A 19006-nucleotide genomic window follows, 5' to 3' on the forward strand; every position below is an offset into this window, starting at 1 on the left:
GAGTGGACGCGCGCACTCGAGTCCCGGACCGCGGTAATCCGCGATCGCGGGTCGCGCGTATTATCGCGCTTCCCGCGATCGCGGATTTCAATGATGAATCAGGGGCTCTGTGTCACCATCCCAGTAGGGGGGGGGGGGAGATGCACGGGTGCAGAGTCTAAGTAACTGCTCGGTCTTCTCCAGAGCCTCCAGAGGTGAGGATGTTGTGCAGCGAGTTGCTGCCTGGTTGCAGCCCCTGTGCCTGCCAAGGCAGGTGACTGCTAACTAGCAGGAACAAAATGTAGTGCCAGAGCCAGAGAATGATCAGACAAGCCAAAGGTCAGGGCAGGCAGCAATCAGGAATAGTCAGGAAACATGAGGCACAAACTGGAGCAGTGCAAACCTGAGAGCAAAACCAATAGAAACTCCCTGTCCAGGCAACTTTCTGTTGCCAGCCAATTTTGTTAAAAAGGGGATGTCATGTGATGAGTCATGTGAACCGCAGACTCCAAACCCACCAGCAGAGGGAGTGCTGGTGAAGAGACAGTCTCAGATGTTTTTCACATGCCTACCTCCAGTGTGTCTGCAGAACCCTCTAGTCCTCTGAGGTGAAGCAGCAGCTGATTGAGAGTCACATGACCTGGACCAGGAAGTGGGTAGGGAGTTGGATCCAGAAGCAGAGTTGGTGCCGGCAGCAGGGAAGTGCAAAGTGGGTGAGCCAGAATGAGGCACAGATCCCCTAAATTTGCGGGGATCTGCGTCAGGTGTCCTTTCAGTCCTTGGGAGAGTCTGTGGCCCACTAGGATCTGCTTCTGGCTCACTAGATCTCAACATTTTCCAAACTAAAAACTGATCCAAAGTTGTCTGTTTCTGTCTTTTCTTTAACACTGTTCTGTAATATACCATGATATTACCATTAAACAAGTGAATGCAATGATTGGCTTTTTCTCTGTCTGGATGGGCCTTTTTTCAGAATTTGAGGATATTTGAGGATTTGAGGATTGTTGGTCCTCCCTGAGTGTTTCTCCACCAGTTCCTTAACACCACCACTGTCTACCTGTAAGCCTATGAACTTCGCTATATTGAGAATGTCATCAACCACAGGGTCAGTTGCAGGCTCAAGCTCCTCTACAAAACCTTCAAAGCCTCTTCTCTTTTAGGCCACACTTTCTTCCAGGCAGATCTCAGTGCCCTTAGAGAGACATTGGCCCAGTATTTCTGATTTCACCCCACACAGGAAAGGATGTTGTAAGGTTCCTTCCAGAGCTCTGTAAGTCTTAAATCCATGTCTGAGAAAATCTGAAAGCCCTTATGGAACAGTTGGTGTATAGCTTCATAAAGTTAACTATAACCTGCTGGCTCATAGGCTGCAGTAGAGGAGTTGTAATAGGTGGGAAGAACTCTACTGTGAGCCATGAGAATTCTTCAGCCATTTCTTCTTCCAAGTCTTGTTGGTGGGCAGGAGTATTGATGAGGAGAGCCTTGAGTGGTAAGCCTTTGCTCTCTATTTCTAAACAATTGGAGAGAAAACCTCCCTGATTAACTCAAGAAAAAGTACTTTTGTTACCCAGGCTTTTGCATTGGATCCCCACATGACCCCTATCCTATCCTTCATGATGTTATGTTTTCTAGGTACTCTAGGGGTCTTAGAGTGATAAACCAAGGGAGGCTTTATCTTGAGGTCACCACTCACATTGGCACATAGCAATAGCTTATTCTTCATAGGCTTGTGGCCTGGCAATTTATTCTCCTTCTGGGTAATGTATGTTCTCCTGGGCATTTTCTTTCAGAAAAGCCCAGTTTCGTCACAGTTGAAAATTTGATGAGAGCAAAAGCCATTTCTCTGTGTCATCATTTCGAAGTGGTGTATGTAATGTTCAGCAGCCTTTTTATCAGCACTGGCTAATTACCCATGCCTAGCTACGCTTTTAACCCCAGTTCTTGCTTTAAAATTGTGAAACTACCCCTTACTGGCACAAAATGTTTCACCATTATCACTCATTGATGACTTATCCTTTACAAGATCTGCATTTATAAGCCTAGCTTTTTAACAAATTATAGACTCAGACAGGGCATCACCTGCCATCTGCCTTTCGTTAATCCACAATATTATATAATAATAATAAAACTTTTTACCTCATCTAACTGATTGAGATTTGATTGAGACTTACTAATTTGAGTAACACCTATAGCAATACTAGTTTCCTTATTTTTTGGGGGGCCATTTTCATAGCAATTAGTGAAATTAATTGATTTATTATTTATATAAATCACTGACACTGAACAAAACACGTGTATTGGGCTCAGACTGACTGTAAGGCACGCATGTAATGTTGGGTCTTCTTCAACCGCACATGTTAGCCTCTGCTGGTATTCCATTCATAAATAGAGACTTTGGTATTAAGTTAAAAAAAAAAACATTTTGGTAGTAACTCAAGTTGTTCGTATGACAGGCCAGTCTTAGCTCCAGGGTCTACTGTAGTCTCATATCCCTTTACACACTATCCTCAGCTTTCTTTTTTCTTATCTGATAGACTAACAGGGTTAAAAGATAGTCCTGATGGGTGGCCTACATTCATATGTAGTCTGTAAAGGACAGTGTGTGTGCTGATACTGCGTGTGAGAGGTAGTGCTGTGAGCTGAGAAATCCATTGTCCTTGCTGATGCTTACTATTTGACCTTTGTAGTGTTTATTTCACACAGATTTCCACTAAACCTACACTTGGTGAAGTCACAAAGTAGTGACTACATAAGCACAGACATGATAAAATGAATCTAAGGTTTGTGATTTATTGTGCTGTCAGCAAATATTAAAAACTAGAAGAAATGTTTAGCATCTGTATAAGAAGGCGGGGGACAAGGTTTGCCCACAGTTCAGTGTTAACACAGTAGAGAGTTTTTTTCTGATTTCAATAATTCTTTCAGCGTATGAAAACCATGTATGGCACTGGAGATAACCAGGACTATTGCAGCATTGGAGATATCCATCTCTGTCCTCCCTGCACACCCCAGCCTCTTATTGGTCACTGGTAACACAGGCTGGCAGAGACTTTGGACTCCCTCTGGTGCCTAAGGATAGATCTTTTTGCATCCCTGTAAACACATCACATTAATTATATAGAGGAATTACACAGTACAGGGTCAAGGTAACTAAGTACAAAGGAACACTACATGGGGAGGAGAGGGAGGTTTTAGTGGACTTTTAAGGTGCTGACCAAAGTTCAGCTTTAATTTCACCAGTATTATCTGAAGTAGAATAAGCTCACTGTTCTTTGCCCAGACAATAAAAGACATATTTATTTGTTTTCTGTTTCTGTTTCAGTCACACATTTGACCGTCTATAATCGGCAGAACGTTATACACCAAGTATTATTTTGTTTTTTGTTTTTCTTTTAGGAATAATAACTTCTAGATATGTCCTTCCTGTTTAGCTGGATCTCCAGTGGTTTCAGCAGTGTGCTGCAATTTTTAGGTAAGGCTGATTGACAATAAGTCATGTGTAATGCTAAAATGACAGATGGGAATTGCTTGTTATGTAAATGCAATATGTAAAGTTTTAGAATAAAAAAACGTTCTATGTCAATAAATGTAAGCACTTTTATGACATTATTAACTAATGCACACCACAATTGTAATTTAACCGAGGCAAACTTAGCTCACTGTACTCATATCAGTAAAAAGATTTATTCAGATGAATACAATTTAATTATATAAATTAATTTAAATCTATTTAATTTAATGAAGACAGATTTTAGTTGTGAAATTAGTTTGTGTGTTTGACTTACTTTCTGCATTTATGCTCTTTGAGAACATCTATAGTAGACCAAATGGCTGAAGTCCACTTTGACAGATTTGCTATGTCAAAAGCAAAAATAATGCAGGTAAAATTATGCATGTTAGTATTATTGCTTCTTAATTGTTTTATATGCAATTGTTTTAAGTGGTGGCAAAACTACATTAACCTCTAAGGGAGTAGTGTTTGGCTTCAACTAATTCATTGTTTTATAGCTTTAAGCAGCACATATACAATATATTACCATGTGATATTGATATATTTGTGTTATATTAACAATGGACAGTCTTAAAGAGTGTGACCTTTAAAATAGAATGAGTCACTATTGTGGTTTTTACAATGCATAGGTTGTGTAGGCATATCGTATAGTATGCAATTGTTGCTGTTGGCCATGTTTAGATATCATACAATGCAAGTAGTTTAGTGGTAAAAAATAGGATACTATAGTAAAGTTACCAACATCTAATGTGCCTACAACCTCTGCCTTGACCTTGATTAAAAATGTCTCTTTTCTACTTCTTTCAACAATGCAATCATTACTTTTTAATGTCAGTGCAAGTATCTAAATCTGACTTGGAATCAGCTTATTACTGTCCAATGTTCATTCTGTGCAGAATGGAGGATGGGAAAGCAGTAAAAAAAGCTACCTGTGTAGCAATGCAAAAAGCATTTTGACAGAAGGACAGTGCAGAGAGACAGATAAATGAGCTCCTCATGGTGCTGCATTTGTTTTCACTTCCATTTACAGGTTGAGGAGGAACCTGTGAATAAGTGAAGGGAAAGAAAGAGGTTTAAGGCTTCTGGTTTTTCATTTAAAAGTAACTTGTGTATTCATTAAATACATCATACAGGTACACATATATACAGTATTTATCTATGTCCTGTTAACACATCACAGAGCAGGGGTTTAGCATACTATACAATATTTTTCTGGCAATGTGTACAGATTATGAACAAAAAACAAATTGATATTTTTTTTTTACTGTATCGTATTGCATGAGAATCTGACGCATTTGGCCTTGATGGGCTTCTTCAGGGGTAGGTTTTAAAAGTGTGCTGAACGGTCTTTGTGTACATATAAAGATGCGTAATATAAGTAATATATTAACATATGGGATACATATCATGAACACATATCACATAGAAAATATCATGGTACACGTTGTTGCTCATTATCCAATAGTGGTTTGTGATATACAATCTATTCAACACCATCTTATTTTTCTAAAAAAAAATGTTCTTTATAATAGTGTAAGGCAACAAGATATATACAAAATGGGTATATAGAACTGTTACTTATGTACCCATCACTTGAATAGTAACCCAAAACTAGTCACAGTGAAGATAAAAAATGCATAAATGGATCTCAGTAGGATCACAGCTGTGGAATTTGCACTGTGGAAGTATATTGTAAGTAAGCTAGGCATATAAGGGCATAAAAGAATGCTGCAAACCTCTATAGTAATTGAAGTAGAGTGAAACTGTAAAATTCTATAATAATTCAGTCTTACGGGGAAAAAGTCGTCCAGTGCAGAAGGAAATTCACATCAGTTACAAGCGCCATATAGTAGCGGCGCTCCCGTCCCCTGCAAGCTCCAAAGCTCAGCAAGGGGATTCATTAGATTTGATGGGTGGATGGTAATATAACAACTTATTGGTTATTTAAATTTAGCATTTAACAGTATATTATTGTATAGTATTTATATTTTTCACTAAAAGCACCAGTTCAATCATCATACATGTGAAACAACATAAAACAATATAGATACCGAATAAAGGTAGCAAAGTCATATAGAGTATACTCAAAGCAAGAAAACAACAATTCAATGCCATATTACTGGATATTTGAAAATCCATACATACATGTTTAATAAAGTGATATAGAATTATAATCCTATATCATAGTTATGGATCTATTCATGTAACTGTATATGCAGGATGCAAGGTGCATTGCAAATGTGTGTATATATGTACACACTGTAAAATGAGGGTGATATGAGAGAAGCTAATATCTTGTTTTTTCATCTGAATAAGAATAGTAGAGGTATTTTGTTAAGAATGGAAACGTGATGACCAATTGGCCTGGTTCAAGAGGGATAATAAAATGAAAAAGTAATGGTAGGTTAACCTGTATCAATTAAAGGAACGACTTATAGATTACTGCCTCATTTAAACCTGGTGGAAACGTTGCTTTGAGAATTACTATTCCTATTTAGTCTCCAGTTGTAGGAGTCTTTTATCAAGATCATTAGAACGTTAGGATTGTTTTTATGCTTTGTGCCTACTGTGACTAGTTTTGGGTTACTATTCAAGTGACGGGTACGTAAGTAACAGTTCTATATATCCATTTTCTATATATCTTGTTGCCTTACACTATTATAAAGAACAATTAAAAAAAAAAATAAAAAAAAGATGGTATTGAACAGATTGTATATCACAAACAACTATTGGATAATGAGCGACAACGGATACCATGATATTTTCTAATGTATGTCATATGTTATTATATATTACACATTTTTATACGTACACACAGATCGTTCAGTACGCTTTTAAAAGCTATCCCCGAAGAAGCCCATCGAGGCGAAACGCGTCAGATTCTCACGTGATACGATACAGTAAAAAAATCAATTTTTTTTGTGTTTATAATCTGTAAATATTGCCAGAAAAATATTGTATAGTATGCTAAACCCCTGCCTTGTGATGTGTTAACAGGACAGAGGTAAATACTGTATATATGTGTACCTGTAATATGTATTTAATAAATACACAAGTTACTTTTGAATGAAAAACCACGAGCCTCAAACCTCTTTCTTTTCTAATTTTCCAAGACCCAAATAAATTTTGTTTTTATTGCAGAGTAAAAAATATTTCTTTACTGTTGTCTGTGCCCCTGAAACAGATTTCTCCTCACTGTCTAGTGAACAGGGAGTTATATCACCATAAGAACAGTCCCAGGTAGTAGTAAATAAACTAAATCCAAAAATGAGGTGGCTAGTAAAAAATAAATCTGTGTAATGAGGTTTTGGTTTACATATGATATTGCAAAAGTGAGGAGCTTGGTTGAGTTGTTTTTATTTTTGGATGGGTTTAACTATATAAGAAGAATATTAAAATAAATATACAATCATGGCCAAAAATATTGGCACCCTTGCATTGTCACCACTTCTCCCAGAAAATTGCAATTATAAATGTTTTGGTATTGTCATGTGTATTTTTTTGTTGGTACTGAAAGAACGCAAAAAAGCTGAAAAAAAAATCTGAGACATTCCACACAAAGCATCAAAAATGGCCTGGACAAAATTATTGGCACCTTATCATAATTGTACTAAAACACACACACACACAGCTTATTAAAGGTAAGTCATTTCATAGGTGTACTGGTAATTTAATATCTAATTCTTATGGATTCCTTTTTTCACTAGACAAAAAAACACATCGATGCAAAGCAACTTATTAAAAGTATGTTAAAATAACACATCATAATGACATGATTTTTTAATGACTTTTAACAATATAATTGTTAAAAATAATGCGCAAACTATATCAGAGGATCACAATTTACAGTGCTTCTTGTCAGGGGGTAAAAATAATCTTTCCAATGGGGAGACAGGAACAAAGCCACCTTTTTATAAAGTGTGAAAGGGTTTTAATCTCTGGCATGTTTTATTGCTATATGCATCTTCCTGTCACCACATTTTTCCTAGTTCTTGTGAGAAAACATCTCTCTACAGTAATAAACATTAATAAAAAGTTTTATTTCCCCATATTTTATCTAAAATAAACAAAAAAGACTTGGGATTTCAATGTAAACATCTTTTATTTTCAGTTTACTTTTGCTTAATACTGAAATACCTAATTTTGCACATTAAGGATCTGTACACTAAGACTAACCAAAAGTGATTGTAACCCCCCCCACAGACACACATACATTAGAGTGTGCAAAAATAACATTTTCATTTCTTACATGAGTTACAGTTTGAAAATCAATAGCAAATAATTTAAATTCAGTCATACTGTATTCAGTGAGGCATGTATTGAAGTTAAATTAAATATAATAAGCATGACAGAAAGATTTTTTATGTTTGATGAAACACCTCCATAATGAGTAACCCTATTGTACTGGGAACGCTTTATTGGGATTTTTACTTTGAGCATGTGATTGATTTTAGTAAACAGCTATTAGTTCAGCTTGTGACATTCTTGACAAACAGGCATGATCCATCTGTAAATATGTTCATGGATAAGTAATGCATTAATGCATAGTGTGATCATTTGTGTTTATATTCCTTAATTTTGTGTCACAATATTATAATGCTTGTGAGTTTTTGCAAAAAAATGAACAGTCATCAACCAGTCTGGCAACCTCTAAAAAAGCAGAAGTTTTGGCTGTTTGCTGGTCTGCAACATTCAGGTGTATGTTAACACAATGCCAAGGAGGAAACACATCAACAATGATCTTGGAAAAGCAATTGCTGTCCATCAATCTGGGAAGGGTTATATGATAATTTCTAAACAATTTGAAGGCCATTTTTCTACAGCAAGTAAGATTATTCAAAAGTAGAAAACATTCATGACAGTTGCCAAATTTCCTCAGAGCTACATCTCAGATAACGTTAAATGGGTTCATGACAGTACAATTAGAAAAATATTGTACAAGTATGACTATATATACCATATACAATATATGCTCTTTTAAAGGGAGCATGACAACACTATGAGTATGCAAAGTTTAATCTGAACAAGATGCCAGAGTGCTTCTAGAACAATGTCCTTTGCACAGACAAAAAAGTAGAGATGTATGAACAAATACAGAATAATAGCTCAAACACTTTATACCAACTATTGGAGATTGGTAGAGGGGGTGATCATTTTGGGTTGTTTTGCAGCCACCTTGGAACTTTGCAGTCACTGTGCCTGCTTTATTAAAGCTCTCCAAGGCTGGAGAGAATACACTTTTATCAGTGAAGCTGGGTGATCCATCCAGAATGAATCTGGTCCAGGATTCAAAACTTTTCATAGCAAACAGCAAATGACTTTGAAGAAATCCATTCCAGGTTTGCTGCATCACCCAGCTTCACTAATGAAAGTGTATCCTCTCCAGCCTTGGAGAGCTTTAATAAATCAGGCCCAATGAGACAACAATTACCACTTCTGTATACTAAAGTAATCTAGAGTCAAATGTGGGGCCATCAGTCTGGCTGTGCCCAGCTTTGGATCAACAGGACAATGATCTCAAGCATACCAGCAAATCTACAACAGAATGGCTGAGAAGGAAAGGTGTTGTAATGGCTCAGTCAGTCCATACATCAAACCAATTGAATTGCTGTGGCAGGACTTAAAATTATACATAAATTAACCCTTCAAACCTCAATTACCTAAACAACATTTTAAAGAGAAGTGTACTAAAATTACTTCACAATGAAATGACAGGCTGATAAAGTCATACGAAAAGTAATTCTCTGAAGTGTTTGCTGCTAAAAGTGGTTCTACAAGTTATTGAATCATGGGGTCTACTTAGTTTTTCACACATGGCTTCTCTATTTTGGCTTTGTTTTTTTTATACATAAATATTCTGACCATTTTCTGAGATTGTATTGTGCTGATTATAAATTAATATCCTTAGATGGCAACACTTAATGTTGTTGGGGTCTGTTAGCCAAGTTTACTGTTATGATGTTTTTAGTAAAAAATGTTTTTGTTGCCACAAAAAAGCCGTCTTGCACTCTTTCTCTTTTTGTGTGCTACCTACTACATATAGGCTTGGCAACCGCTGTCTATCATGAATTTGATGAATTTTTTTGGTCCCAAAGCTAATATTCCCTACATAAAAAATCACATGCAATTTGTTGTGTATTGTTTCACACCTGAGGTTAGATTTAAATAAATGTAGAACCGGCTAAGGACCAGATGATTTTTTATAATGTCCTGATATATAGTACCTTGAAATTGAAGAGGGTGTACTTTATTTTTCATTACTCATCATAGTATGTCTGTGCAGTGTCAGATTCCCAGGTTTTTGGCCACATTTGGTTGCTTGGGACTACCATAACCATTTCTGCTTTGTTTTTGTATTTTTATTTTAAACCTAATATGTAAACTTACTGTTAAAATGGGTTCTTGTTATTATTTCATTATTGTATCGGTTTTAAAATGTTTACAACTTAAACTCACGTGTTTTTTTTTTGTTTTTAGGTTTATTTAAGAAAAATGGAAAACTAGTATTTTTAGGATTGGACAATGCTGGAAAAACCACATTGCTTCAAATGCTTAAAGATGGAAGAATGGGTCAATATGTTCCTACACTTCATCCAAGTGAGTATTTTTATTGATTACTTTGCAGTTATGACAATTGCATTTTAAGGAGTGTTTCCATAATACATATTCCAAAGGCTACTGGTAGTACAATAATTCTTGGTTTGATAACATGCCATAGTGTTTGCATCCTTTATATCCCCATATTTTTAGTATCAAAAAAGCCTGCTAATGATAAACAGGTGATGGGGTGTCCAAAATGTATTTAGATTTATTCACATGTGGATAATACAATTTAGCAAAGTGCCATTTCAATGAATTCTGAATGAAAAATGGTTGTGTCTGTACTTCTATAGTCCAAATCAGTGTTTCTCAACCAGGGTTCCACAGAACTCTGAGGTTCCTCCAGAGGTTTCTAGGAGTTCTCTGAGCAACGAGCTGTTTGTGCCTCTCATATCAGTTTACATTCAGTGACATTCTTCCCACTGGCCAGCAAGAGCATTCTTCCCACTAATCACACTAACGTACTGTGAATTGTGGATATGGTAATTATAGCATGGATTCCCTGAAAAACCCTAAAGTTATTTCAAGGGTTCCCCTATGTTAAAAAAACATTGAGTAAGGCAGGTCTAAATACTAGTACATAAGGAGTAGCACCTAGTGGTGGTCTCAAAAATTATCTAGTCACAATATGTTTTAAACAGCCTTTTGTATGAAGGTTCTTTTGCAGTCTTGGAAATGGCTCAAGCCTTGCGTAGTTTCAGAAGCTGCTCAAGGTAAGACAGATAATGAAAAGGGTGGGCAGTTCACATTCTAAAACAAAGACACATTCTTAACTCAAAAACACTGAGAGACTAGAAACAAATTTTACACAAACATAGAAAGGTTAATGAGATATACAAATTATTGTTCAGAAATTCCTTAGACTACTATGCACAGTACTAATTAGACAGTGTCAGTAACTGCTAGGTCAACAGTTACAGTAAAAGAATCTAGTCATAAATTTAATATCTAGATCATAAACAAGATACATGTCTATACTTTATCTCCACTAAAAATACCAGCAGTCAAGCTCAAAATAGTAGCAATTGGATACTTTTAGTCAAAATAATCCAACATTCACATTTGGATACACATATTCTAAGACCTGTGAAGTTGTCCTTTTTTCTTATAAAACTCCCTTTCATTTTTATATAGCATCAGAAGAACTGACGATTGCAGGAATGACATTCACTACATTTGATTTAGGTGGACATGCACAAGGTAAGCTATTTCATGTGTAGCAGGAAGCAGCATATCAGATATTTTAGTTGTCATTATGGTTAGGAAGGTATTTCTGTTCAATTTTACATATTTTATTAGTTTATGAGGGTGAAAGAAACTATTCAGACATTCTGTAAAAAAAAATCCAGAATAACCAGCATTGTTGATATTATATTATGTGTTCAATGACACACATGGTTGACCTGCAACCTGTGTATGTCTTGATCAGTAGAAATCTGCTAAATGTGTTTGGGCCTTGGCCTAAAATGCTTGTTTTTGATATTCTTGATAAAAATAAACCTTGATGTTTGTTCTTCTGCCATTACATTTTACAAGAAACAAACAAAAATATCTCCGAAGAATGTAGAATGATTTATGTCAGTTGTGAGTTGCTGGAATAAGTAGCATTCATTACTGGTTTAGCTAATGTTGATACAAATAACATCACCTCCTCTCAACCAGGACCATGCACTGTAAAAAGTTTTGTTTTGCTTGTTCATGCAGCACGCAGAGTGTGGAAAAACTACCTTCCTGCCATTAATGGTATTGTGTTTCTCATTGATTGTGCTGATCATGATCGGCTTGCTGAATCCAAAGCAGAACTTGATGTAAGTATTTAATATAATTACTTTTCTGCTTCATATCTACTATCTTGTTAGATTCATCTGCTTTTTTTTGTTTACTGTGCATTAAAAATATTTTTTCAAATAAACATTTATTAAAGAGTGCACCCCTAACAAAGAAAAAGCACATCAAAATTTGTTTGCCTAAAATATATTATTCCCAACATATAAGCATATATTTACATACGTTACATTTTAATTATAGCCATAAAAAGAAAATAAATGAAAAATTACTGTGCATTGAGATTGCATTGGGTGTGTCAGCAGTTTCACAACATTATCCACACTTGGTGGGCTTTTTTGTTCATTGCTTTGTGAAGCATTGATGCCTGCAGATTGGTATCTACAAAATGCTGTAGTATTCAGGTTTAGCTAACCATGGAAAGATTTTTTTCTGCTGTCAGCTGAATCTGCCAATGACTATGGCCAAATTAACATCTAGGCTACCTAGACCAGTCACCAGCCATCACCTGCTGGAGTCATCTTGTGGACTGACAAATGAATCAAAGTTTTGGCAGTGCAGGAGAGATGGTGCTGTTCTGAGCAATGTTAATTTCATTTTTAAAGATCACTGTGCCTGAAAAGTGTGGCTGGTGCTGACTGTATACAGTGATAGAAGCACTGCCCAGTATGTATGTGCCCAAAGCTGTTTTTGGGGGGAAGGGGGGCACTGTTTACACAGTGCTGGTAATCTTTGTTTTATCATTACAAAAATAATCAGTTAACATTATAGGTAGTTGATGATCAGGGTTGATGTAGATTTATATTGCTCAATTACATGATTGAAGTGGACTTACTCATGGGGACATGGATAAATATTGTTTAAAACATTTAGCATGTATATTGTGTACTAAATTCCTTGGGTGAAGGGGTGGCTTTTTGGGTCTCCCAAATTAAAGGGTGCTTCAAGATTCCCCTCACAAACCCCAATGACATGTTTGGATACAGGTTGTGGGGAAGAGGTCCTATCCCTCCACTGCAGACACCCTACCTCACAATTGTTAAGGGAAGACATTTGGCTTGGTATGGATAAGGGGGGGTCAAAGACTGTCTGCCCCTCTTTTACCTAGCCACTGAGGTTCCATGCCTAGATAAGTCTGGTTTTCCTTAATACAGTATAATTTATTTTTGTCCTTATCACCTACAGAAGTTTTCTTAAATTACTGAAACTTTTAACATAATTTTGTAATATGATTTTATGTAAAGTGTAACTAAACTCTTTATCCAAAAAATTGATTTCTTTTTTTTAAATACACTAATCTATCCTCATTTAATTAGGGGCAATGTCATCTTCATTTTACTACTCTTCCTGGTTTTAATCTTTAGCCATCAAGATGGTGCAACTTCAATACAGGTGTTCATTCAATCTCGGCAGTAACAAAGGAAAGTCTGCAAATGCAGATTAGATTTAAACAATTTTAGATCCTGCTATGGACTAGATGAATTTTTGCTATGTCCTAAAATGTGAAATCTTGGACTTTCTTTTTCTCATGACTGAGAGTTACCAAACCTTACCAAAAAATGGTATTTTTCTACAGCTAGCCTTCTGATTCGGACAAGTCAGCATAACTAGATTCTAAACCTCCACTGGGACTTACCCTCTGGCTGCTAATTAAACTATGTTTCAATAATATCTGCTACTCTGCTTACACCTCCTTATGAGTATGTTGCCTATCAGCCTATGTCCAGTGCAGCAGAACCCGATAGGCTTCCGATGCTGCCCCTCTCTATCTTGGTTCTACTGTACAGGGGGTCAGAAGAAGCTGATACTATATCAAATTAGGTACTTTTAGTGTAGTTTTAGTTCAGCTTAAAACTGAGTACAAATAATATTAGGTAATCAGGGTTGATAAAATTCACAAATGCATATCTAAATTAGCAAATACTTTACAGATAATAAATACTTGATATTTACTGTTCTTACCTTGTGCATGTAGCTTTTTGTTGCTTGATGGATATTTTAGGGTAAATTCTTGAATTTGGCAAACAATCAAAATTTTTGGTAGCTTTGAATAGATTAATGGAGGGTTAAAATTTAAGGTTGCTGTCTGTGTCCTCAATGAAGAGATATCACATTATTCCCTTTTCCCTTGTGTCATAAACCACAAAAAATTAGGAAGAAATCTCCTAAGTGAAGGCAAATCCTAACTTTGAAATCTATGGCTAAAATGGAAGCCCGCACTGGGCATGAGCACGAAAATTTTTGATTTTGCGTTCTTTTTCTCTGCTAGTCACAGTGGTCACCAGGGAAAATAGTTGAGTCAAATCTGCTCACTTGACACAGACAGAAATAATTGAAGCCCTGGCATAGGTTTTCATTCAATCCAAATCTAGAAAAAGAAAACAGATTTGGCAAGTGACATTAGGAGAGCTACTAGTAAAAAAACACTAGTTCCCAATTTACCACTTTGATATTTAAATATGTAATCAGAATAAATACATCTCGATCTCTGATTTTATCCTATGTTTTAAATGTCAATTATTGTTTGTCTTGTATATATCCGACTTAATAAAGCGAAAGTTTAGACCTTGCTCTGTTTATACAGGAATATTTGCTATATAAGTAGAGGAAAAGTTTTTCTTGGCTTGGGTTCAGCAGGGTGAGTGAGTACAAACTAGATAGATAATAGTTATGTAGTTACTACTAAATGTGTGTGTCAAGCCAATAGGGTAGGGAAGGATTAGAACTACTGTTTGTTGTTCACTGCTATCTGGGGTTTTACTTAATATATTTGCTTACGCTGAAAAAACCTTTGCAACAGGGACACAGTGAAAAGCAGGAATCTGACTAGGGGTTCTAACTTTACTAATTTTAGTAAAGAAAAAAGATTTTTTTCTATCTGTGTTGCTGTTGGAAAGTTACTCTTACATTCATGTGGTAAAACATCAGGGTCATTCTCTTTATCAGAAACCTAGATAGCAGAAAAACATAAAGGGGTTCTAAACCTTTAATACTGATATTTTAATATTATCTATCAAGTCTATAAAATGTATTGATAGGATTTCAAGATATAGGTGTTCTTTATGAATCGTAATGGAAAAAAAATCACATGATTTTTCTTTGCTATTCAGGTTATCGCACCAGAATTGACTGTCCATTTTAGTTTAACAGCTAATATAGAGCCATGTGATGGTGTCACACTTTTCCAATTGATTCTTTAAACATTGATTGGGTAAATAACTGGGTAGTGAAGCTTAGAAACACATGCTGCTGGAGGTAAATCTTACTATTTAAGCAAGATAGTCCACTTAAAGGAAACCTGATGTGGAAAAAATAAAAAAAAAAATAAAAAAAATAAAGAGTCCTAAGCACCTGCTGGTATTATAAAAGGCACCTTTGTCAGCTCAATTTTCCAGTTTAGTGCCTTGAATGCACCTTTACACTAATATCTATGTATCTTCTATGCAAATAATGCCAAAGCTTTTTGGGTTGAGAACCAGGCCCCTGATGCATTAAACTCTTTTCTTCGTGTTATCTCTTTTTTTAATTTTTTCTTCACTGCATTATGAAGAGTGTAAATGTCTTTTATGCACTCATATGCTCAGTGCTATGTTCTGTTATGCCTAAAGTTTTTTTTTCTTTTGCATATAATAGACAGTGCATTAAAGCATTGGTCCCCAACCTTTCTGACAGCAGGGCCCGGTAACAAAGAATAAAATTTTTTCGCAGGCCTGGTGTTTGTACAACTTTCACTACTCTGCTATTCTCAGCAGCTCCGCACAGAGAAAGTCTGTGTGCTGTCAGCTGGCAGAGCTGCTGGGAATGGCAGAGAAGTGTAAACACCACATACATTGCTCTGTTATTCTCAACAGCTCCTGTATAAGCAGTGTGAGGAGAGCTGCCTGCGCTCCGGCTGGTTGCGCTCCTGCCGTCACATTGTCACTAGCTTTAGAGCAATGTAATTAAAGCCACCTTGTTCATGTTGTCTACAGCTTCTGGTGCTTCTGCCTCCTGTCATTTGCGGCCCCCAACTTACCAGCCATGGACTGGCACTGGTCTGCGGCCCAGGGATTAGGGACCACTGCATTAAAGGATTAGGAGCTCAGAAGGGGGTACTAGCATTTAAAACATTAATTTCAACATGAACAGATAAGTTAATTATGGCAGGAAGATCTTACTACAGGTAGTCCCAAAGGTAAGGATATCTGACATAAGGACGACTCCTAGATACGAACGGGACTTCCCTGCTTGTTCGTGTGCAGGACAGAGGCTTGATTGGAGGGAGCTGGCGGTTTGCATGACTTGCAGAAGTCTTTTGCTATTCTGCAAGCTCTTGTCTCTTTTTAATGACCAAGACAAACTCTGCAATTGTTTATTTTTGCATATCACAGCACAGCTTAATGAATGTCTAGGCTCTGTAAAGTTTTTTTTTTTTGCTTTGTGATTAACCTATATAAACTCAGAAGAACATCTGTCATATTTGCATTTATTAAAATAATGTACCTGTTCCGACATACAAATTCAACTTAGGAACAAACCTACAGTCCCTATCTCGTATGTAACCCGGTGACTACTTGTAATGGATTTTTCAAGGGATACACATGATCCTTTTCCTCTCTTTTTGAGGTGTAGTGAAATCTTACATTCTCTGTGATATGTAGCACTGAAAACTTCTCACTATAAAAGGTTTTGGATAGAATGGGAATCTTTTAGATTTTGTAAACAAGTTAAATACACTGAGATGTATTGCACAGAGATCAACTTCGGGCAATTGTCTGCATTAGCAGTTGACATTTCATGAGAAGTGTATTTACTTTACAGTGATTTCATCACATACAAGAATAAACCTAATACCTGGCACAATGCATGCTAAAGGTGTTTTTTTTTTTTTCTAGCGCTAACTTTTTTAATGTGCTCAAGAAAATGCATTAAAAGTATGTATTGATTTAAAATAATGCATTTATTATGAATTCTGTGTTAAATCACACTGCAATCATATTTTAAAAATATTCTCCAATTTCTAAATATTCTATTTGCGTTTTAAAATATTTGCTCATTTTAGAGATCAACTATCTGGTCAACTTTTTCTGTTAAATTGATATGGCTGGTGTTATAGCATTTAGAGTTTTCTAGGGTTAAAGGGTGTGACTTCCCAAGCAAAATTATTACAATTGTCACTATCATGTAATATAATTAATAAATCACTTTAATATGATAGACAGACTGTTATATAAAAGTTTGCATATTAATTTATAGTGATTGGAAAAATGTGGAATGTATAACTGCCATGCTTTATATGCTGATTTATTTCCATAAACTTACTACTCGCAAAAAGTAGTGGCAAGCTGGATTGTATGCCTATGCACAATCGTCCACCCCTAATACAAATAGCCTAAAAAGTACATTAAAAATTAAATTTAAACCAAAAAATTTTGAAAAAATTTTCTTGACCCCAACATCCCACACTTCCAAGAGGGATGTGTAATTTCACCCTGCCTCATCATTTCTTCCTGTGAGAGTCAGGCATTGGAAAGCCCATTCTTGATGAATTTCAAGTACTCGACTTTGCCATTGATGTTGCACAGTGATGCACCTACTTCACCCACCTCCTTAATGCGGAAGATTCTGGGGCTAAAGAAATTTCATGTTTATAAATGCTATAAATGCTTATAAATGTTTTTCATAAAAGGTCTGCATCACTTTTACAAGCTCCATTCCACTCCACCTTGCCCTAGGGTGGATGATTAGCTTTTATGTAAGCATCACCATTACTCCCCCAACCAAGGTGACAAATTTTCAAAGAGGGACCACAGTGCAAACATGGCACAGTACTGTTCTCAGCCTTAGGACCACTCCCCATGATCCACATGTCTTCCGTCCTTTTTCCAGATTCTTTTTATTCTGTGTAAGTTTTGACCTTTTATATCACACAAACAAATGGCATCCTGCTGGGCATTATTTCCTGTACATGGAATCAACAACCAGTTAATGGGGGTGTAGTAGTTAAACATGAGTAAATAACACACTTAATTATTTTTAACCCATATTTTCTTATAATTTAAAAAAATACATGTCATACAAAATTAGAAACAAAGAAGCAGCATTTTTCTGTTTTATGGGGAGCATTCCACTGCATCCTTTCCAATATAAAACGTAGGGCCTGATTTATTAAAACGCTCCGAAGCTGGAGAGGATACACTTTCATCAGTGAAGCTGGGTGATCCAGCAAACCTGGTCTGGTTCTGGTGCAGGATTTAAAATATTTGCTAGCAAATACCTTTTCAGATTTGCTGGATCACCTAGCTTTACTGATGAAAGTGTATCCTCTCCAGCTTTAGAGAGCTGTTAGGGCTATTTTAACCTCCAGATTTCAAATAAGATCTCCACCCACAGCCCCCCCACAACACCTGACTATGTTGTGGGTAAGAGACCCTCTTCCACTGTTGTCCCCTTTTTGGGAAAACCCGATTTCAGAGCACCTTTAATGGATAGGAGAGGGTGCACACAGGGTCACACCATTTCCTATCCAGAAATGTCCTGAGCCTAATAAAGGGTCTGGGTTTTTTAAACATAAATTTTTATTGAACGTTTTAGGGTTTTTACAAGGAGAAAAGAATTTAGACATCAGTACACATTTTATCAAACATACACAATCAGGTATCATCAGTATTAACCAGTTAGCCAAAATTGTACAAACATATGCCACTGTAGAAATAACATCAGTACAAAATTGTTCACTACAGGGTATAATTAGTAAGTAAGCTAAATACATTTGTTTGAAATGAAAAGGTAGAAAGCTTATACTTTTGTTTAATTAAACAGTTGTTTGTTCTAGCTGTTAGCAGCTCCAATATTCTTATGTATTGTATGCGCTATAGGCAACCAGCAGGAAAGGTACTAGAGAGCAGATAGATTTGCACAGGATTCCTCTCCTGTGTAAAGGGGCAGGTGGAGGACTCTCACCTGGGAGATAATTGATGAGGAAGCACTGAGTGTGGAGATATAACATAGAGTCAGGAGCTCAGTCAGGGGATGTGATGTGCTAGAGACACAGACAGATGTCATGTGGAGGGCTGTGCTGGAGACACAGACAGGTGGTCTGTGTGAGTGACTGTGCTGGAGACACAGACAGGTGGTCTGTGTGAGTGACTG

General features: G+C 36.4%; 1 protein-coding gene across 3 annotated transcripts in view; it reads left to right on the forward strand.

The window, feature by feature from the left end:
- Positions 1-19006, forward strand: part of SAR1B (secretion associated Ras related GTPase 1B) — a 35931-nt gene that overhangs the window by 12736 nt on the left and 4189 nt on the right. For all 3 annotated transcript variants that reach the window (XM_072400758.1, XM_072400757.1, XM_072400756.1), the window contains exons 2-5: positions 3376-3451; positions 9968-10087; positions 11225-11290; positions 11795-11898. In XM_072400758.1, the coding sequence (XP_072256859.1) occupies positions 3394-3451; positions 9968-10087; positions 11225-11290; positions 11795-11898 (348 nt within the window). In that variant the 5' untranslated portion in view covers positions 3376-3393. The remainder of the gene's footprint in view (positions 1-3375; positions 3452-9967; positions 10088-11224; positions 11291-11794; positions 11899-19006) is intronic.

The sequence above is a fragment of the Pyxicephalus adspersus genome, chromosome 2, assembly GCF_032062135.1.
Source record: "Pyxicephalus adspersus chromosome 2, UCB_Pads_2.0, whole genome shotgun sequence".
Taxonomy (NCBI): Eukaryota; Metazoa; Chordata; class Amphibia; order Anura; family Pyxicephalidae; genus Pyxicephalus; species Pyxicephalus adspersus.